Consider the following 22,842-nt stretch of genomic DNA (forward strand, 5'->3'; position numbering starts at 1 on the left):
TACGTTAGGTGAATTGGCCATGCTAAATTGCCCTTTAGTGTCCAAAGATGTGTAGGTTAGGTGAATTGGCCATGTTAAATTGCCCCTTATTGTCCAAAGATGTGTACGTTAGGTGGATTGGTCATGCTAAATTGCCCCTTAGTGTCCAAAGATGTGCAGGTTAGGTGGATTGGCTGTGCTAAATTGCCCTTTAGTGTCCAAAGATGGATAGGTTAGGTGGATTGGCCATTGCAAATGCGCCGGGTTACGGAATCGGGCAGGGAAGTGGGCCTGGGTGGGTTGCTCTTTCAGAGAGTCGGTGCAGGTTCAATGGGCTGAATGGCCCACCTTCTGCACTGCAGGGATTCTCTAAGTCCAAACTAAAAAGTTGCTTGGCTTTCACAGGACGTCCCACTGACGTGAAGCCAAATAACATGTCAATGGGAACTGTGCTGATATGCTAATGTAACCTTTAAATCGGTCAGTCACACGTTTGTCCTGGTGGCCCCTCACTCAGCCCTGAGGGTACTCAGGATCACATCAGTCAGAGGTTCCAAAAGAGATCGGCACAGACACTGGGATTTGCAAACAAGACACTGACAGACTATTGCAGTACATGTGTCAGCTGGCTCCAACTGGGTAAGTGTGTGTGTGTGTGTGTGTGTTGGGGGGTGGAAAGGGGGTTGGGGGGGCGGGTGGGAAGGGGAAAGTCATGTTCAAAACTGCTGTTTCTTTATTTTGCAATCTGCCGGAGGAAATAAGTTCAATCAAAAAAAAACAAACCCCTTGTTTGGGAGAGGGAGAAAGAGAGAGAGATTCTGTTGCACCCCATGAGGTCACAATGAAGTAATTATATAGAAGCTGATTCTCTCCGAATAGGAATGTCTGTGAAATTGGTCACGTAACCAGCTCTGGATCTCAGCCACAGTCCAAATCCAGCCCCCTCCCCTAACACACACACACACACCCCCAACCATTGAAAATCTAGAGCTGTACAGGGAGCAGCTAAACAGACGGATCTGTTCCTGCTTGCAAGCAGTCTGAGCTTCCCACTGCTGCTGCAGGCACTCACTGGAAAGTTTTTAAAACTCTGGGCAACTTTTCTTCCTGTTAATCAGTCTCTCTCATTGCCGCCTTGTGTGTGTGTGTCTTCCATCTGTGCTAGACCCACTGACAATAATGTTTATGTTCCATTGTAAAGCCAGACTTTAAGAAATTCCATACTCGCTTGCATACACTGAAGGAAGTGGCGTTCCCCGCAGCAGGAGACAGAAAACAGAAGGTTGGATTCTGTAAGTGGGGAGGAGGTTAAGGAGCAGGGAGCTCACTCAGCTCACTGCCTGATTCAATAACATGTCAGAGCGCTGCACGGTGGATCTGGTCAGTCTCAGCAGCTGGTTCGTCTGAAGGATGAAGATCCTCGGGGTGGTGGTGTTACTGACAGAACTGCTGACTGCAGGTAAGACTGTGCCTTTTTAGTATCTCTCTCTCTCTTACACCGACTGCTTTCCATGTTCGAGACTTTCACCCAGAGAGAGAGGAGGATGTGTAATCTTTTTACAATCTTGCCAGACAAGTTATAAACACTGGTGCAATGCTGTCTAAAGCTCCAAAGATGTGTAGGTTAAGTGAATTAGCCATGGCACATTGTCCCGTAGTGTCCCAAGAAAAGAAGTTTTAAAAGTTTCTTTCATTAGTGTCGCAAGTAGGCTTACATTAACACTGCAATGAAGTTACTGTGAAAATCCCCTAGTCGCCACACTCTGGCGCCTGTTCGTGTACACTGAGGGAGAATTTAGCACCTAACCAGCACGTCTTTCAGAGGAAACCCACGCAAACATGGGGAGAACATGCAGATTCCGCACAGACAATGACCCAAGCCAGGAATCAAACCTGGGCCCTTAGCGCTGTGAGGCAGCAGTGCTAACCACTGTAACACCATGCTGCCCTAATGTGCAGGTTAGTGGATTAGCTATGCTAAATTGTCCCTTAGTATCTAAAAGAAGCGTAGATTGGATGGATTAACCATGCTAAATTGTTCTTAGTGTCCAAAGATGTGTAGGTTAGAAGGATTAACCATGCTAAATTATCCCTTAGTGTCCAAAGATGTGCAGGTTAGGTGGATTGGCCATGCTAAATTGCCCCTTAGTGTCCAAAGATGTGTAGGTTAGGTGGATTGGCCATGCTAAATTGCCCCTTAGTGTCCAAAGATGTGAAGGTTAGGTGGATTGGCCATGGTAAATGTGTGGGGTTACAGGGATAGGGCAGGGGAGAGGACCTGGATAAGATACTCTGTCAAAGAGTTGGTGCAGACTCGATGGGCCAAATGGCCTCTCCTGCACTGTAGGGATTTGATGAAGCAGTCAGGGCCCAGTCTGAAAATGCTGCAGTGTTACTTTTTATGTCGAGACTTATTTTTTTAAATTAAACTGAGATAGATTTGGCATAGATTTTACCCCAGGCAAGAGAGGAAGTTTCACCCAGCCAAATCTTTGACCTTTTCCCCCACCGCCTTGATAAATTGTTCAATAAGCTTTTTTGGCCCATCACCGGCCTTCGATGGCCAGTTGACAGGGATTGCTGACTGGGAAGGGGGGCGGGGGAAGGGTGAGGGGAGACTGGATGGCCACTGCTTGATGGGTAGTTGGCAGTATGGTGGCATGTGTTAGTGCCTCAGTTTCCCTTCACCCTCCCATCCTAGCTCGCTCCGTTATCAATCAAGTAATGTTGAGCAATATTACTCCAGTCCGAGTCACGCACCATCACAGTCTCCACAGGAATTCATCCAGCAGGCTTGCTTATGTTCCCCACGTGAAAATGGCAAGGGGGTTCAGGGGGTGGGGGAGTGGGGGGTGGGGGGGGGGGGGGTGGGCAGACACTAGTTGGAAAGTATATTTTTAACAGCCAAAACCTTGAAGACTTTCACCTGGTCCTGTCTCCCGACAGCTTCAAGGAAATCCTTACTGGGCAGTTTGAAGCCCCACTTCAGCTCTGCCTCCAACATTTGTTTTGCATTGCATGCAATCAAAACTATGCTGATTTGTGCCAGTTTATGTTCGATGATGCAGCATGACTTAATAGTGAGCTCTGAGAAAGGAAATGGCCCTCCAGCCAGCAGACTTGAGCTGTGGAACACCCAGAGTGTCTCGCTGTCTGGAGGCTGTACTGTACATTCACAACTGCTCGTTGACAGAATGATACAGCACCGGTTTGCCCCCTTGTATTCTTTGAAAGAGTTAGAACCATAGAATCCCTACATTGCCGAAGGAGGCCATGCGGCCCATCGCGTCTGCACCCACTCTCTGAAAGGGCACCTTACCCAGGCTCACCCCCTCTGCCCTATCCCCGTATCCCTGCGCATTTACCGTGGCCCATCCCCCGAACCTACGCATGTTTTGGAGACTAAGGGACAATTCAGCACGGCCAATCCTCCTAACTTGCACATTCTTGGACACTAAGGGACAATTCAGCATGGCCAATCCACCTAATCTGCACATCTTTGGACACTAGGGGGCAGTTCAGCATGGCCAATCCACCTAACCCGCACATCTTTGGACCATGGGAGGAAACCGGAGCATCCAGAGGAAACCCACACAGACACGGGGAGAACGTGCAAACTCCACTCAAACAGACACCCCAGGCCGGAATCGAACCCGGGTCCCCTGGCGCTGTGAGGCAGCAGTGCTAACCACTGTGCCACAGTGCCGTCCAATTAGTCTTACTCCCTTACCATTTCCCCATGCTCCTACAATTGTTTCTCCCCTTCAAGAATTCACGCAATTTGAAGGTTTCTGTCTGTTGCAGATATTGTGCATTGTTGTGAATACTGTACTCATCACCGCTGGCATTTGTAATCCGCTAACTTTGTTTAAAATGTTGCAGTGGTGACTTTTTAATCGGAAACAATAAATCTTTTGGAGAAAGTAGGAATTGATGGGTAAACCAGAATCTCCAAACGTAGTTTGTATTCCAGCCTGCATTTTCCCAATCATTAAGCTCTAAAGATGGAACTCAGTGCCTAGACTGAAGCGTGTAGTGACACTGGAACTCAGTGCATGCAAGTTTCAATGCAGATGCAAAGCACTAATGCAACACTAAGCCGGAAAGCTGAGGGTGGCAGCTTCTGTTACACCAACAAGACAGAACGATCTCTTCAAGATGCCACGGTGATCCAGTCTGGACAGCTTTAAGTTGCAGTTGCACAGTAGGGTGGCACAGTGGTTAGCACTGCTGCCTCACAGCGCCAGGGTAATGACTTTAATCAGGCAATTGAGGTGGGCCTGTTAGAATATGAACTCCCTGATTAAGGGCCAAATTGATGGGCCAATCAGGGAGCCTCTTGCTTTGTATTTAACCAGGAGTGTCAGTTCCTCTGGCACTCCGAGTGCGGACTGTTAACTGAAAGCGCTCTGTATGCTGTTGTCAGACTTACAACTAAACGGATTTTGGTGAAGGGGCTTCTGCCTCCGAGGACTCCAAGGAAAGAGCGGCACGGTAGCACAGTGGTTAGTACTGCTGCTTCACAGCTCCAGGGACCTGGGTTTGATTCCCGGCTTGGGTCACTGTCTGTGTGGAGTTTGCACATTCTCCTCTTGTCTGCGTGGGTTTCCTCCGGGTGCTCCAGTTTCCTCCCACTGTCCAAAGATGTGTAGGTTAGGTTGATTGGCCGTGCTAAAATTGTCCCTTAGTATCCTGAGATGCGTAGGTTAGAGGGATTAGTGGGTAAATATGTAGGGATATAGGGGTAGGGCCTGGGTGGGATTGTGGTCGGTGCAGACTCGATGGGCCAAATGGCCTCTTTCTGCACTGTAGGGTTTCTATGATCCTATGACTTATTACAGCCAGGGACCCAGGTTCGATTCCCGGCTTGGGTCACTGTCTGTGCAAAGTCTGCACATTCTCCCCATGTCTGCGTGGGTTTCCTCCCGGTGCTCCGGTTTCCTCCCACAGTCCAAAAGACGTGTTGATTAGATGCATTGGTCATGCTAAATTCTCCCTCAGTGTACCCGAACAGGCACCGGAGTGTGGCGACAAGGGGATTTTCACAGTAACTTCATTGCAGTGTTAATGTAAGCCTGCTTGTGACACTGACAAATAAACTTTTAAAAAACTAGATTGGAGTTATACTGCAACCAGCACCAACTCCGACTTGTGCGAGAGCTCCTCCGCTAGGCAGTCTCACCCTGAAAGCCGTTAGGGCACTCGATGATATGCAACCACCATTGTGCGTTCTGCACATGAAATTAGACCACCCTCATCCCCAGAAGCATGGGTATCGGGAAGTCTGACTGTCTCCATTAGCCTGCATCACCAACCAAGTGGTCTCGAGACTTTCACTGCCTGATGAAAGAAGAGGGAAAGGAAAATAGTGAGGAATTTAGCAAGCACTGCCCGTGCCAACACAGCCTGTCCCTCTGGCACGGCTACTTATTTTGGCTCCTACTTTTGAAGCCCGTATAAACAGAGCAAATTTTGCCAGCAGGAGGGTGGAACTGTCAACATCGAGTGTTCTACACTCGAACATTAGGATGACAAAATTCCACAACAAGGCGACGGTGCAGAGGGAACATCCATAGGGAATTAGCTGAATGGCGGTGGAACAACTTTCCCCCAAGCATCAATGAAGAATTGAACTTATTTGGTTATAATTAGGGTCAGAACAATTGTCACCTAAGGTTGGATGATGTTTGGAAATTGAGGCAATTCGGATAAATGTGCTGTCAATTGACCTATATTTCTTGGAAAGGGAGTGTGGTGGACCTCAGTTGTGCCTTTGTCCTATATGGACCACCGTTGTGTGTGTTTGTCATACCTGGACACATCCCCTTCCAGTTTGGTTCCTCCCCTCAGCACCTAGTATAAAGGTGGCTGTCTCCTCCCCCTTGTTCAGTCCAGGTCGGTTAATTGTTGGGATCTGCTCCTGATTCTGTTGTGAATAAAAGCCTACACTTATATTGGCATATCGGTAGTCTTTCGCCTTATTGATAGTGCATCAGGGAGCTAATACTGCACGTGAATATAGTATTACACTGAGTCCAATTCTCTTCTCGCACCTAGTGGCGCACCAAGGCAGACTTTCATCTGTTTCCAAAGCTAGTCATTCCCGGAACGGGTCGCTAGTCTGTCGCCAGGGGCTTATATCTTGAGGGGCGTCACTCCACATCAAGGGTGACTGACCAGGAGTCTCTCCCGCTCTTACCGCCAGCCATTGGCGTGTTTGAAAGGATTTGCAGGTTGACACTCAATCTGTTTGGACATCAAGTCCTGGGGTGGGACTCGAACCTGAAGCTTCTGGCTCAGAGGCAGGGATGCTACCTCACTGCGCCACATGATCTCGCATTACACCAAGTAATGTTTGTTTTAAAGTTTTTTAAAAGTTTTTGAAGCTTATTTATTAGTGTCACAAGTAGACCTACATTAACGCTGCAATGAAGTTACTGTGAAAATCCCCTAGTCGCCACACTCCGACGCCTGTTCGGGTACACTGAGGAAGAATTTAGCACGGCCAATCCACCTAACCAGCGTGTCTTTCGGACTGTGGGAGGAAACTGGAGCACCCAAAGGAAACCCACGCAGACACGGGGAGAACGACCAGACTTCACACAGACAGTGACCCAAGCTGGGAATCGAACCCGGGTCCCTGGCACTGTGAGACAGCAGTGCCACCATGCCGCCCGTCAGATGGGGCAGCTCCATAGCAAGTCTGGAGGTAGCTGGGTGAGGAGGCAGGCTGGATGGAAGGCCTGCCTCAGTGCTCACTGGCACAATTATTTGTGTACACACCATTAAACTTAAAGAATGTGGTTAACTCTCAACTGCCCTCTGAAATGGCCAAGTGAGCCATTCAGTTTGAGGGCAATAAGGGATGGGCAAAGGCAGTGATGCCCACATCCCACAACTGAATAGAAAAAAATAATCTTTCCATTGATTTTGTTGGCTTTGCTGAATTATTTGACCAAATAGATCAAATTAGTCGCACTAGTTTAAAGATTGGCATTGGCAAAAACAAAGGATTCAAATGTTAGCTTGGTCTAAAGTCAGGAAAAGTAGAGCAGTAGGCTATTTGAAAAATCCTGTTCAACTTGATCTTGGGCAGCGTAAGTGAGTCTTTGACACTCATGTGTATTGCAACCTATGTGGAGCTGGAATGAGGTTGTAATAACTCCTCAGAGGCTGGTGTCCTTTTACCAGATATCCTTTATTTACAAACTTATCTCCACTCCTAAGAGTGCTTCGGGTACAGAGTCAGAATCTGGAGTGCCATTAGCCCTGACATTCCTCTTACAGATTAGGCTCCCTGATTGGGCAGGCAATCATACTCCAAGAGGCCAACCTTGTTGAACCGAGGGCGCCCTTGTTATCCCGTCAGTCGCAGACCACTATCTTCAAATGTATTTTTTTTTAAATTCAGTTGTAGGACATGGGCGTCGCTGGCTGACCAGCATTTATTGCCCATCCCTAGTTGCCCGAGTCCATTGCTGTGGCTCTGGAGTCACATGTAGGCCAGACCAGGTAAGGACGGCAGATTTCCTTCCCTAAAGGGACATTAGTGAACCAGATGGGCTTTTCCGACAATGGTTTCATGGTCATCCTTAGACATTTAATTCCAGATATTTTTTATTGAATTCAAATCCCACCATCTGCCGTGGCGGGATTCGAACCCGGGTCCCCAGAACATTAGCTGAGTTTCTGCATTAATAGTCTTGTGATAATACCACTAGGCCATCACCTCCCCATGAGCGGAATTTAGCCATTCTTTCCCCCCTGAGGTGGAAATACTTTAAATCGACACACAACTACTTGTTCCACAAGAATATGGCTTCTCACTCGGTCACATGGATTTCTTATGTTGGCTTGTAAGCTAGCATCACTAATTTATGAAGAGATTCCTTTTAGAACAACTTGCATTTCTATCACACTTTTAACATCGTAGAAAGTCACAAGGCGCTTCACAGGAATGTAATCAAGCAAAAAATTGACACCAAACCAAAAGAGGTTAGGATACGTGACCAAAACCTTGGTCAAGTTTTAAGGAGTTACTTCAAGGTGGCACAGTGGTTAGCACTGCTGCCTCACAGCGCCAGGGACAGAGGTTCAATTCTGGCCTCGGGTGAGTATCTGTGTGGAGTTTGCACGTTCTCCCCATGTCTGCATGGGTTTCCTTCAGGTGCTCCGGTTTCCCCCCACAGTCCAAAGATGTGCGGGTTAGGTTAATTGGCCATGGTAAATTGCCCCTTAGTGTCAAGAGGATTGGCAGGGTAAATAAGTGGGGTTATGGGATAGGGCCTGGGTGGGATTGTTGTCGGTGCAGGCTCGATGGGCCAAATGGCCTCCTGCACTGTAGGGATTCAATGAGAGGAAAGGGGGACAAAGGGCGGGATTTTACGGCCTTGCTCGTCCCGAAATCATAAAACCTCGCCCAAGATCAATGAACCTTTTCCAAAGCTCCGACCCTTCACCCGCTCTGATTCCTGTGGCGGGCGGGGCCGGTAAAATTCCAGCCAGAGGGGTTTAGGGAGGGAACTCTATAACTTAGGGCTGAATGAATTGGATATTAACTTGCAACGACAGCAGCAAGAACATATCACCAGCTGTAACCACACAAAAAGCCTTCGAGTGCCAAACAGGTAGGCACAAGACTTTGTAGAGGATATATGCAAAGTTCAGTCTGAGATTGTTGATTGTAAAGTGGCAGCTGTTGGGTTTTTGTAATTATGAATGGCATGCGCATTCACAAGCATTTCAGTGATCGTTTGAAATGTTTTGCCCTGCTGCACTGAAAAGGTTTGTTGGATTTCTTCACTGGAGTAAACTCGTCAACTCTTCAGGAGCAACGTTGACCATGACAACCTAATTTGGGGTTAGCCATGGGGGTGTATGGTTCTGAATCGTTTTGGAAATGGACCGTGATTACTGACCATCAAATGGTAGACAACAATGATCGGCAATGACAAGGCAAATTTGATGGTTCTGCCCCCTCTTTCCCCACTCCCCCCGTTCCCCTACTCCCTTCCCCCCTCTCTCGTCACCTCCCCCACTCTTTTCCCCCCAACTCTCCTCCTCACCTCTCTCCCCCGTCATTTCGAAAGGGTTAGAATACAAGAGCAGGGATGTACTGCTGAGCTTGTATAAGACTCTGGTCAGACCCCATTTGGAATATTGTGAGTTTTGGGCCCCATACCTAATGTTGCTGACCTTGGAGGGGGTCCAGAGGAGGTTCACAAGAATGACCCCAGGAATGAAGGGTTTGTCATATGAGCAGCGGTTGAGGAGTCTGGGTATATACTTGGAGTTAAGAAGAATGGGGGGTGGGGGGATCTAATTGAAACTTACAGAATGCTGAGAGGCCTGGATAGAGTGGACATGGAGAAGATGTTTCCATTAGTGGGAGAGATTAGAACTCGAGGACACAACCTCAGAGTGAAGGGACGCTCCTTTAAAACTGAGATGAGGAGGAATTTCTTCAGCCAGAGAGTGGTGAATTTGTGAAACTCATTGCCACAGAGGGCTGTGGGGGCCAGGTCATTGAGTGTCTTTAAGACAGAGATAGATAGGTTCTTGATCAATAAGGAGAAGGGAGAAGGCAGGGAAATGGGGATGAGAATCATATCAGCCATGATCGAATGGCGGAGCAGACTCGATGGGCCAAATGGCCTAATTCTGCTCCTATATGTTATGGTCTTATGACGTAAAAAGCGTGGAATTTTATGTCATAAAAACGTTCTACTGCTTAATTCCCTGACCACAGTCATTCCTATTGTGGTGACACCTGTCACATCCGGACTCCTTCAGACTGAAAACATACTCAAATGTTGCTCATGACATCGAAACTGTCCCTTAGAAAACTGACAGAAGCTGAACCTCGACTGCATTACTGCATCTCCACTTCCACAACAGTGATACAGGCATCCTCGGCTAGAGAGTGGGCCGCACGGTTCGGGGACGGCATGGTGGCACAGTGGTTGGCATTGCTGCCTCACAGCGCCAGAGACTCAGGTTCAATTCCCGGTCTCAGGTGACTCTGTGTGTGGAGTTTGCACGTTCTCCCCATGTCCATGCTAAATTGCCCCTTAGTGTCCAAAGTTGTGCAGATTAGGGGGATTGGCCATGCTAAATTGCCCCTTAGTATTCAAAGATGTGTAGGTTAAGTTTAAAGTTTATTTATTCGTGTCACAAGTCGGCTTACATTAACACTGCAATGAAGTTACTGCGAAAACTCTCTAGTCACCACACTCCGGCGTCTGTTCGGGTACACTGAGGGAGAATTTAGCATGGCCAATGAACCTAACCAGCACGTCTTTTCGATTGTGGGAGGGAACCGGAGCTCCCGGAGGAAACCCACGCAGACACGGGGAGAACGTGCAGACTCCGCACAGGCAGTGACCCAAGCCGGGAATCGAACCCGGGTCCCTGGCGCTGTGAGGCAGCAGTGCTAACCCACTGTGCCATTTGTGCCTTAACCCCAGTTTCCAAAGAACAGGCTTGATTGTATTCACTCCTTCACTCGTGGGACCAGTCTGAGCAATCCTGCCAACCGGTATCCAGGAGTTAGCAGCTGGAAGCATGTTCTGACCCAGGAATGAGCCTATTAATCTGGATAAGCTTTGACTGAGCTCTGATGGATGAAAGGACAATGTGTTAGTACACTGTGTCACTCCAAACCCTAAGTTTAATTTTAAGAAAATGAGTTACATTTTCCAATAATTGAAGCCAAACATTACAGGGTGTGCTAATTGTTTTCATGTTTTCTGTTTTATGTCCTATAACTGATACCATTTAGCAAGATGGAGATTTCCTCAATTAAAGGACCTTCAAACAAGTATTTAAATCCGAGATGTTCAGCCACAAGTTGCAACCTAAATTATGTGACAATTTTATTATTAGATGAAAAGATAACAGATAAAAAAGCTGAAACTCTGTTGAAGAACTGAAAACAGATGTTCAAACTTATGTTTTGAAGTTGAATCATTTGCGCCTTTTGAGATATTTTTGAATATGTCATTAAAATGCCAATGTCATGGCAAAATGTCATTAATACGGAACAGGGCCTTGTTGAGGCCACACCTTGAGTATTGTGTGCGGTTTTGGCCTGAGGAAGGACATTCTTGCTATTGAGGGAGTCCAGCGGAGGTTCACCAGGCTGATTCCTGGAATGGCAGGACTGTCACACGAAGAGAGACTGGATCGACTGGACTTGTACTCACTGGAATTTAGAAGAATGAGAGGGGATCTCATAGAAACATATAAAATCCTGATGGGACTGGACAGGCTAGATGCGGGAAGAATGTTCCCGATGTTGGGGGAAAGTCCAGAATTAGGGGTCACAGTCTAAAAATAAGGGGTAAGCCATTCAGGACTGAGATGAGGAAGAACATCTTCACTCAGAGAGTTGTGAACCTGTGGAATTCTCTACCACAGAAAGCTGTTGGGGCCAATTCATTCGATATGTTCAAGAGGGAACTGGATGTGGCCCTTGTGGCTAAAGGGATCAAGGGGTATTGTTGTGAAGTTGAGTTTATAAAGATGTACGGAATGTCTATAAAGAATGTAAAACACTAAAGAGGAAACAACAATGTGTGATCCCTTTAAAAACTGGTGCCTCTAAAAGCTGCTTTTGTTCAATGCTGAGATGTTTAGATGCAGAGTATATATAGAATTTAAGTGGCAATATTTGTTTCAAAAGGACCAAGCCTCAGGGTTGTCTTGGTAACCGGCTCTGCAGGTTTTTTGCATTCTGCCAGCCTATGAGTTCAAAGAAAACACTCAGTTAAAGGGGACCTATCAGATTTGAACTTACTATGGTTGGCGACCTCAGGCCAATCTGAGTACAGGAATGTTTTTAACGTCCATAGAATCCCTACAGTGCAGAAGGAGGCCATTCGGCCTATCAAGTCTGCACCAACCACAATCCCAACCAGGCCCTACTCCCATAACCCCACATTTTTACCCTGCTAATCCCCCTGACACTAGGGTCAATTTAGCGCGGCCAATCCACCGAGCCCTTTGGAGTCATTAGGATTATAAAAAGTAGCTCAACTGCCTTCAGTGCAGTTCAACCAGAAGCAGGGCCCGAGCGCCTGAAGCAGTTAAAGGCAGTTAAGGGAAGTTAAATCAACTGGAGCAGCTAGTTCTTTACTCTGCCAGCTTCAGACAGGGCTTAAGATAAATCACCCTCTAACCAACAGAAAGTACCAAATCAGACAGCGCTTACAGACAGTGGACAACTACCAAGGGACTCCAAAACTTCCAAACGCCAGCAAACCTGGTTGTATATAGTTTATTTTGAGAGTGAATAAGTTTCGATTATTACTGTTTTAGTAATGAATATTCCTTGTATTATTTGAACAGCATTTCAGTCAAAAACTTCCTTAAATTCAAACGTTACTGGATCAGTTAAAGTTCCTGGTTATCTAAATAAAATACCTCGTCAATTATTCACTTAAAACGAGTGTCAGGCTTTTATGTTAATGAACTTCTAACGTTAATTAAGAACAGCTAAAACCTTTCCCAAATAATTGAAGCAGGTCACGACACAAGGTACAGAGGGTTAACCCCTGTGACGTGACAGTATGAAGGGAAAGCAGGAGTGGGATACTGGAAGTGCATGATCACCCGTGATCAGATTGAATGGTGGAGCAGGCTCGAAGGGCCGAATGGCCTCCTCCTGCGCCTATTTTCTATGTTTCTAACTGGAGAATGTAATTAAGGTAATAGTCAGGATTTCCTACGATGGTTAAGATGCGAGACTACCGTACCTTCTACGGAGTGATTCAACATTCATTATCTGTCTCGCTTTACCTTGATAAGGTTGACTTTGCCACTCTTACCAATCTGGAAGAGGGGAGGCGATGGCTTGGTGGTATTATTGCTAGACTGTTAATCCAGAAATTCAGTTAATGTTCTAGGAACACGGGTTCGAATCCCGCCACGGCAGATGGTGGAATTTGAATTCAATAAAAAAATTCTGGAATTAAGAATCTACTGATGACCATGAAACCATTGTCGGAAAAACCCATCTGGTTCACTAATGTCCTTTAGAGAAGGAAATCTGCCATCCTTACCCGGTCTGGCCTACACGTGACACCAGAGCCACAGCAATGTGGTTGCCCTCTGAAATGGCCTAGCAAGCCACTCAATTCAAGGACAACGAGGGATGGGCAATAAATGCTGGTCAGCCAGCGACGCCCATGCCCCATGAATGATTGAAAAAAAGAGGGGGAGTTCTTCGTGGTCTTCAAACATTTGGTGAGGCTGAGAGAGATCGCCCCCACCCATCCCATACCTGTCCAAACATGGAGAGCACGGGAAATTGTGAAATTTGAGTTCAATTTAAAAATCTGTAAATAAAAGTCTAATTAAGACCATGAAACCGTTGTGAATTGTCGTAAAAACCCATCTGGTTCACTAATGTTCCTTTAGGGAAGGAAATCTGCCGTCCTTGCCTCACCTGGGACGAGCAGCTACATGTGACCCCAGAGCCACAGCAATGGAGCCGATGCATAAATTCCCCTCTGAAATGGCCTAGCAAGCCACTCAATTCACGGGGCAATTAGAGATGGGCAATAAATGCTGGCCAGCCAGCGACGCCCACATCCCATGAAAGAATTTTAAAAAGGGAAATAAGAATACTGGTCTGAACTGGTCTTGTATACTTTAAATTACCAGTAAAACATAGAAACATAGAAAAATAAAAGATAGGAGCAGGAGGAGGCCATTTGGCCCTTCGAGCCTGCTCCGACATTCATCACCATCATGGCTGGTCGTCCAACTCAATAGGCTAATCTTGCTTTCTCCCCATAACCTTTGACCCCATTCGCCCCAAGTGCTATATCCAGCCGCCTCTTGAATACATTCAATGTTTTGGCATCAACTACTTCCTGTGGTAATGAATTCCACAGGCGCGCCACTCTTTGGGTGAAGAAACGTCTCCTCATCTCCGTCCTAAATGGTCTACCCTGTATCCTCAGACTGTGACCCCTGGTTCTGGGCTCCCCCACCATCAGGAACATCCTTCCTGCATCTACCCTCTCTAGTCCTGTTAGAATTTTATAAGTCTCTATGAGATCCTCCCTCATTCATCTGAACTCCAGCGAAAACAATCTTAATGGGGCAGTAAGAATACTGGTGTGAACTGGTCTTGTAGACTTTAAAATGGAACATCAGTAAAACGGGGAGATAAGGGTACTGGTCTGAACTGTTTTTCATTTGGGGCAGGGCACCTTTGTAAAATTAAGTTTTACACCAATGAAGGCAGCTCCTGGGAGAGAAAAAAGGTTAAAAATTATAATTCTACGGCCCTCCCAAAGACTCCCAAGATCATTTGCCAAAATGGCAACAAATTTCTTGAACTCTGATTTTCAGTAATGAAAGAACCTTGAGGTTAGATGGGCTGACAGTAAAATGCTGTTAAAACAAAATAATTTATAATTAATTATGCCATAAGACATAGGAGCAGAATTAGGCCACTCGGCCCATCGAGTCTGCTCTGCCATTCAATCATGGCTGATATTTTTCTCATCCCCCACCTGCCTTTTCCCCAAAACCCCTGATCCTCTTATTAATCAAGAATCTATCTATTTCTGTCTTAAAGATTCTCAATGAGCTGGCCTCCACAGCCTTCTGCGGCAAAGAGTTCCACAGATTCACCACTCTCTGGCTGAAGAAATTCCTCCTCATCTCTGTTTAAAGGATCGTCCCTTTAGCCTGAGGTTGTGCCCTCTGGTTCTAGTTTTTCCTACCGGTGGAGACATCCTCTCCACGTCCACTCTATCCGGGCCTCGCAGTATCCTGTAAGTTTCAATAAGATCCCCCCTCATCCTTCTAAACTCCAACGAGTACAGACCCAGAGTCCTCAACTGTTCCTCATCATAGAAACCCTACAGTACAGAAAGAGGCCATTCGGCCCATCGAGTCTGCACCGACCACAATCCCACCCAGGCCCTACCCCCATATATTTTACCCACTAATCCCTCTAACCTACGCATCCCAGGACTCTAAGGGGCAATTTTCGCATAGCCAATCAACCTAACCCACACATCTTTGGATTGTGGGAGGAAACCGGAGCTCCCGGAGGAAACCCACGCAGACACGAGGAGAATGTGCAAACTCCACACAGTTTTTTAAAGTTGTGTTGAGTAACTCACCGCTTGACTCCCGAAAGCCTGAGCTCCATTGACAAGGCACAATCATAGAATCACAGTGACCCAAGCCGGGAATCGAACCCAGGTCCCTGGAGCTGTGAAGCAGCAGTGCTAACAACTGTGCTACCGTGCCGCTCATACAACAAGCTCTTCATTCCATGGTTCATTCTTGTGAATTGAGCAATATTGGCGGCGTGTAGCAGTGTAACATTCACAGGGTATATTATCGTGTATTTTTCTTTTTGCTTCCTGGCTGTAGATATCTGTGAGGCCTTGAAGGTGATTGTGACCCCCGGGCCTGTGGTGGAGTTCACCGAGGGACAACGGGGCACTCTCTTCTGCCGCATATCTCAACTGAAGAGGAAGAACAGTTACTTGTCTCTGGTCTGGCTCTTCTCAAACTCCTTGTATGACAATCAAAGGATCCTGCGGCTGAACCGGACAGGCCACGTGCAAGCTTTCCGCAACTGCAGAGAGCACCATTGTGAGCTTCAGTTCTTCGAACATGGCCCCGCCAAGGTTTATGTTTTGATTATCAACGAGTTTCAGAACAGCGATGAAGGGCACTACCGATGCAAAGTTCAGGAAATTGCAAACTTGAACAGGAAGTGGCTATCGATATCTAATGGAGACAACACCACAGAAGTGAAAGGTAAAACTAAGCCTTGCATTGATCGCTTGAGTAGTATTGCTTAATGGTGCAAATAACATGGTTGGATGCTCTCCGACTCGTAAAGTTAAAAACAATTGAACTGCTCTGTAATCGTAACTTAAAAAATAAATTTCCCACATAATTATACCTCACAAAGTTTATTTATTCGTCACAAGTAGGCTTATATTAACACTGCGATGAAGTTACTGTGAAAATCCCCTAGTCGCCACACTCCTGTTCAGGTACACTGAGGAAGAATTTATAATGGCCAATGCACCTAACCAGCACATCTTAGGACTGTGGGAGGAAACCGGAGCACCCGGAGGAAACCCACGCAGACATGACGAGGATGTGCAAACTGCACACAGACAGTGACCCAAGCCGGGAATCAAACCCATGTCCCTGGCGCTGTGAGGCAGCAGTGGTAACCATTGTGCCACCGTGATGGCCCTAGTCAAACACAAGTGGCAGTATGTTGATGCGACCTTCTCAGCATAGCAACCATAGAGGTAAGGAAAAATGCTTTGATTTGATTTATTATTGTCACATGTATTAGTATATGATCATAGGAACATAAGAACTAGGAGCAGGAGTAGTCCATCTGGCCCCTCGAGCCTGCTCCACTATTCAATAAGATCATGACTGATCTTTTCGTGGACTCAGCTCCACTTACCCGCCCGCTCACCATAACCCTTAATTCCTTTACTGTTCAAAAATGTATCTATCCTTGCCTTAAAAACATTCAATGAGGTAGCCTCAACTGCTTCACTGGGCAGGGAATTCCACAGATTCACAACCCTTTGTGTGAAGAAGTTCCACCTCAACCCAGTCCTAAATCTGCTCCCGGCCTTTGAAAAGTCTTGTTTCTGGCGCGCTATACAGACAAAGCATACCGTTCACAGAGAAGGGAAAAGAGAGAGTGCAGAATGTGGTGTTACAGTCATAGCTAGGGTGTAGAGAAAGATCAACTTAGTGCGAGATAGGTCCATTCAAAAGATGGCAGCAGGGAAGAAACCGTTCTTGAGTCGGTTGGTACGTGACCTCAGACTTTTGCACCTTTTTCCCGATGGAAAAAAGTGGAAGAGAGAATGTCCGGGGTGCGTGGGGTCTTTAATTATGTCATCTATGTCATGTTTGCTACATTTTACATTTAGGAATAACTGCATTCTCTTCAGAATCCACGGATGACCATGAAACCATTGTCGATTGTCATAAAGACCCATTCTGAAGGAAAACTATTATTCTTTTTTGTACAATTCTTGTCACAATTCCAGCTCTTGTCTCAGGCCTAGCATGGCAACTTCTCAATCCAGACTTTCCCATGATCCTTCACTCCAGCCAAGCCTCACTCGATGACTGCCCACAATGGTCCCTGTAATTATGGTTTTGTTTTAAAGTTGTCGGGGGGCGGGGGGTTGCTTCATTGTATTGTAGCATGTTGTTCTGGGTTGACACTAATTTTGTGTTTGTTGAAGAGCCTTTCAAATTATTAAAATGAAGGAGTTTGGCGACGGTTGTGCGGGGGGGAGCCTAGCTGCAGTAATATTCTATCCCCTCTCTCTCTCTCTCTTACTCAGTCCTCTTGTGGTAAACTCTTAATTCTTCCACCAGTGTTTCGTCTCAACTTTCCAGTGGCCGTGACATTTCTGGCAGGAATTCAACAGCTAACATGTTGCCTTCATTAAGCCACATTGGCATCTGAAAGCTCACATCTTGTAAACACCATTCTAGTGTTTTTTTTAAAAGGAAAACTCTCAAGATGTTTTCCAAGATTTGAGAGAGAGACTTGAAAACCAAAAAAACAAAAACTTTAGTTGTGTCTTGGCTCTGGACTGGAACTATTCATTTTCAGCTTAGGTTGCTGATCCAGCTCCAAATTCACTTCCATTTCCAGATTCTGCAAAGACTTTCTGTAACCTTGCTGATACTCGGGAAGCCTGGGAAAGGAGCGCTAGACTCACAGGCTGAAAGCACGTGATACCCAGCCGTCTATCATTCAGCGAGCAGTACTCATTTTTAAACACTGCCTCAAATTTCACCCCATAACAATCCAAAAGGGAAGGGTCAGTACATCTGACTCTGCAACATGAGACAACTGCGACGAGAACATCTGTCAACATATAGAATATGATACATATCCCCAGTCACCCATTAAACAAAATATTACAAATGAGCCACTCGAGAGGAAGGGAATGCCTTCAACAAGGTAAGGATCAAACCAGGTTTTTTTTTAATATAACAGCCTGATTAGTTGAAGTGGCAATGTGTCGAGTGGCTCACAGTGCTGCAGTGTTCCCACATGATGGGGCGACACGATGGCACAGTGGTTAGCACTGCTGCCTCACAGCGCCAGGGACCCGGGTTCGATTCCGACCTCGGGTCACTGTCTGTGTGGAATTTGCACGTTCTCCCCGTGTCTGCGTGGGTTTCCTCCGAGTGTTCCGGTTTCCTCCCACACTCCAAAGATGCGCAGGTTAGGTTAATTGGCCATTGCTAAATTGACCCTAGTGTCAAGGGGATTAGTAGGGTAAATATGTAGGGCCTGGGTGGGATTGTGATCGGTGCAGACTCAATGGGCCGAATGGCCTCCTCCTGCACTGTAGGGATTCTATGATAGAGGAAGGTGGCTAATTGTCAGATCAATGCAAAGTTATGTGACAGAGAAGACTGTGAAACTTCATAAGAAATGGGACTAAAATTCCAATGTCTGCAATATGATTTTTAGAGCTTTTTGGCTCTTTTTAAATATTTATTCATCTGGTGGCACAGTGGTTAGCACTGCTGCCTCACAGTGCCAAGGATCTGGGTTCGATTCTGGCCTTGGGTGACAGTCTGTGTGGAGTCTGCACGTTCTCCCCGTGAGGGCGGCACGGTAGTACAGTGGTTAGCACTGCTGCTTCACAGCTCCAGGGTCCCGGGTTCGATTCCCGGCTCGGGTCACTGTCTGTGTGGAGTTTGCACATTCTCCTCGTGTCTGCGTGGGTTTCCTCCGGGTGCTCCGGTTTCCTCCCACAGTCCAAAGATGTGCGGGTTAGGTTGATTGGCCAGGTTAAAAATTGCCCCTTAGAGTCCTGAGATGCGTAGGTTAGAGGGATTAGCGGGTAAATATGTGGGGGTAGGGCCTGGGTGGGATTGTGGTCGGTGCAGACTCGATGGGCTGAATGGCCTCCTTCTGCACTGTAGGGTTTCTATGATTCTATGATTCTATGTCTGCGTGGGTTTCCTCCGGGTGCTCTGGTTTCCTCCCGCAGTCCAAAGATGTGCAGGTTCAGTGGATTGGCCACGCTAAATTTCCCCTTATCTTCAGGGGTCTAACAGTAGGGCTACGGTGATAGGGCTTGGATGGGATTGCTGTCAGTGCAGGCTCGATGGTCCAAATGGCCTCCTTCTGCACTGTAGGGATTGTATGATTCATAGGCATTGCTGGCAAGGCCAGCATTTATTGCCCATCCTTAATTGCCCTTGAACTGAGTGGCTTGTTCGCCCATTTCAGAGGGTCATTAAGAGTTGATCACGTTACTGTGGATCTGAAGTCACATGTTGGCCAGATTGGGTAAAGATGGTGAATTTCCTTCCCTCAAGGACATTTTATGGCAATTAATGATAGCTTCATGGGGTATGGAATGGACTGCCTGCTGTGATAGTGGAGTCAGACACTTTAGGAACATTTAAGCGGTTATTGGATAGGCACATGGAGCACACCAGGATGATAGGGAGTGGGATAGCTTGATCTCGGTTTCAGATAAAGCTCGGCACAACATCGTGGGCCGAAGGGCCTGTTCTGTGTTGTACTGTTCTATGTTCTATGTTCATAATTACTGAGACTAACTTTCAATTCTAGATTGGTGAATTTAAAATTCCACCGGTTGCTATGGTGATTTTAACTCATTCCCAAAGCATTAGCTAGCAACTCTGGGTTATTAGGCTAGTAACATTACCACTTTTCCCCCAAATCAATAAGACAGAAGCCAAGGCTGTGGGGGATAGCACAGACCTGGAGGATTTTCTGTTTGTATTCTCATCACTTTTGTGAATCCATCCTGAAGTATAGACAAATGGCAATGCTATGCGCAAGAGACGGGAGCCTACAGCAGTAGCTTGAGATGCAGAAGACAAAATCATCTTGAGTAAAAATTATAAAGAAAGAACCTCCAAAAAATGTAATCAATATTTGCAGCGAGTTTCTCGACTGAAAAGTTTTTTTCAAAAATATGCGGCATGGTGGTCCAGTGGTTAGAACTGCTGTCTCACAGCGCCAGGGACTCGGGTTCGATTCCCGGCTTGGGTCACTGTCTGTGTGGAGTTTGCACGTTCTCCCCGTGTCTGCGTGGGTTTCCTCCGGGTGCTCCGGTTTCCTCCCACAGTCTAAAGATGTGGGGGTTAGGTGGATTGGCCATGCTAAATTGTCCCTTAGTGTCAAGGGGACTAGCTAGGGTAAATGCATGCGGTTACGTGGATAGGGCCGGGTGGGATTGCGGTCAGTGCAGACTTGAAGGGCCAAATGGCCTCCTTCTGCACTGTAGGGATTCTATGCTTTATTCAAAAAAAATTAAGTATTTAAGTATTTAAAACATTTCAACTTAAAAATTACAGTAAGGGCCAAAAATGTGACTTGTCTCCATACAGTGTATTCCATTCCTCGGTTCCTCTATACAATTGTAATTCTCTTCATGATTACAAGATACATTCCACAACAGGGATACAAAATATTACAGATTGAAACAGTGCAATATAATTCAACTATCCTTCGTACACCTTGTTCCTCACTGAGGCCCCTCAGTATTTTTTCAATACTCCTGTGTTCTCAGTGTATTCTGTGTCAGTCATACAGTCCAAGGGGGTTTGAGACCAACACGGTGGCACAGTGGTTAGCACTGCCGCCTCACAGCGCCAAGGACCCAGGTTCGATTCCCGGCTTGGGTCACTGTCTGTGTGGAGTTTGCATGTTCTCCCCGTGTCTGCGTGGGTTTCCTCCGGGTGCTCCGGTTTCCTCCCACAGTCCGAAAGACATGCGGGTTAGGTGGATTGGCCATGCTAAATTGCCTCTTAGTGCCAGGGGCGATAAGCTAGGGTAAATGCATGGGGTTATGGAGATAGGGCCTGGGTGGGATTGTGACAGGTGCAGACTCGATGGGCCAAATGGCCTCCTTCTGCACTGTAGGATTCTATGGCTGGAATTTTACCGCTTCACAGAACGGAATTCTCCGTTGGCCTCAGGCGAGATTTTATAAGCCTCGCCCGAAATGAGGTCGTAAAATTCCACTCTATGATCCTATTCAATTCTCCTCCCCTTTGTGGCTGAATGGTTTTAAACAGCAGCCTTCCCACATTTTGCCTCTGCGGCAGCTGTCCCAAGCTACAGTGCATCCCTCAGCACGTAATCCTAGATTTTGGTTGTGTCAGCCTTCAATACTCGGTCGGGGACAACTCTCTGCACTGGAAGATCACTAGGTTTCAGGCAGACTAAGGAGCATTTTTCATCGGGTTGAAGACCTTCTACCATAGTTGATGTTTATCCTGGTGTCCGTCCTGGGACTAACCCATGGAGCATCACAGTGCTCCTCAGGATGAACCTCAAGTACCACTGCATATCCCTCTCGAGCTTCTTTGCAAGGACGCAGGAAGTGGTAGACAATAGTCTCTTCCCAGCTCAAGGGCAGCTTGCAGAGGGGGTGAGCCTCCGAGGGTGTAGGAAGAATCTGGTGGGAGGGCCTACCACCAGCCAAGCAATCTTTTAGCATTTGATTGGAAGTTCTTGTGATGGGGCAGTCTGCTTAGGAAACCTCCCCTTTTCTGTATGGACTCTAGGACTTTACATGTAGGCCACTGCCTGATTTTCTTTTGGTCCAAGGTGTTTTTCTGTATAAAGTGTGGGCAGCACAGTGGTTAGCACTGCTGCCTCACAGCGCCAGAGACCCGGGTTCGATTCCGGCCTCGGGTCACTATCTGTGCGGAGTTTGCACATTCTCCTCGTGTCTGCGTGGATTTCCTCCGGGTGCCCTGCTTTGCTCCCATTGCCCAAAGATGTGCGGGTCAGGTTGATCGGCCATGCTAAATTGACCCTAGTGTCAGGGGAATTAGCAGGTTACGGAAATAGGGCCTGGGTGGGATGTGGTCGGTACAGACTCGATTGGCCAAATGGCCTCCTTCTGCACTGTAGGGATTCAACAAGGGCTGGTGATCCAACTGTTCGGAGCATCCCACGGCAAAGTGGCCAGACTAATCCTTCATGACACAGGGGACAGGTGGGCCCTCAACACTTGGCGTTTGTGCAATGAGGGTCTAGTCTATGCATGGCTTGATGCAGCCACCCACAAAGGTGGCCACCAGGATGAGAATGACATTTTCCCTCCTTGTTGAGAGGCTTGGACATCAAGTCCCTGTGAACAGGGTCCATTTTTGACCTCCAGATAAAGTTGCAGATGAGCTGGGTAATCACCTTGGCACAGGAGTGAGAAATAGGCCAAGCCTGTGCCACATACAGAAAGAGACTGCCCTGATACCTTTTTCTTTTATTTGGTCATGGTTTGTGTGCGTCGCAGGCTGGGCCAGCATTTATTGCCCATCCCTGAGGGCTTTTGAGACTCAGCCACATTGCTGTGGATCTGGAGTCACATTTAGGCCAGACCAGGTAAGGATGGCAGATTTCCTTCCCTAAAATACATTAGTAAACCAGATGGGTTTTTCCGACAATCGACAATGGGACAAAGTAGAAATAATCGAGAGTTTTTAGGTGTCCAGTTAACCAACAACCTGTCCTGGTCCCCTCAAGCCGACACTATAGTTAAGAAAGCCCACCACACCTCTACTTTCTCAGAAGACCAAGGAAATTTGGCATATCCAGTACAACTCTCACTAAATTCTACAGATGCATTATAGAAAGCATTGTATCACAGCTTGGTACGGCTCCTGCTCTGTCCAAGACCGCAAGAAACTACAAAGTGTCGTGAACAAAGCCCAGTCACTCAAGCCAGCCTCCCATCCATTGACATTGTCTATACTTCCTGCTACCTCGGAAAAGCAGCCAGCATAATTAAGGACTCCACGCACCCGGACATTCTCTCTTTCACC

At 46.9% G+C, this 22,842-nt stretch overlaps 1 protein-coding gene across 2 annotated transcripts in view; it reads left to right on the plus strand.

Annotated features, from left to right (window-relative positions):
* The first annotated feature begins 494 nt into the window (after nucleotides 1-494).
* The window catches only part of vstm4a (V-set and transmembrane domain containing 4a), a 67,871-nt gene continuing 45,523 nt past the window's right edge, over nucleotides 495-22,842 (plus strand). The window contains exons 1-3 of one of the 2 annotated variants that reach the window (XM_078199317.1): nucleotides 495-618; nucleotides 1,181-1,438; nucleotides 15,379-15,771. In XM_078199317.1, the coding sequence (XP_078055443.1) occupies nucleotides 1,390-1,438; nucleotides 15,379-15,771 (442 nt within the window). In that variant the 5' untranslated portion in view covers nucleotides 495-618; nucleotides 1,181-1,389. Of the gene's footprint in view, nucleotides 619-954; nucleotides 1,439-15,378; nucleotides 15,772-22,842 lie in introns of those variants that run through there. The other variant, XM_078199316.1, reaches the window with a different exon arrangement.

The sequence above is a fragment of the Mustelus asterias genome, chromosome 28, assembly GCF_964213995.1.
Source record: "Mustelus asterias chromosome 28, sMusAst1.hap1.1, whole genome shotgun sequence".
NCBI lineage: Eukaryota > Metazoa > Chordata > Chondrichthyes > Carcharhiniformes > Triakidae > Mustelus > Mustelus asterias.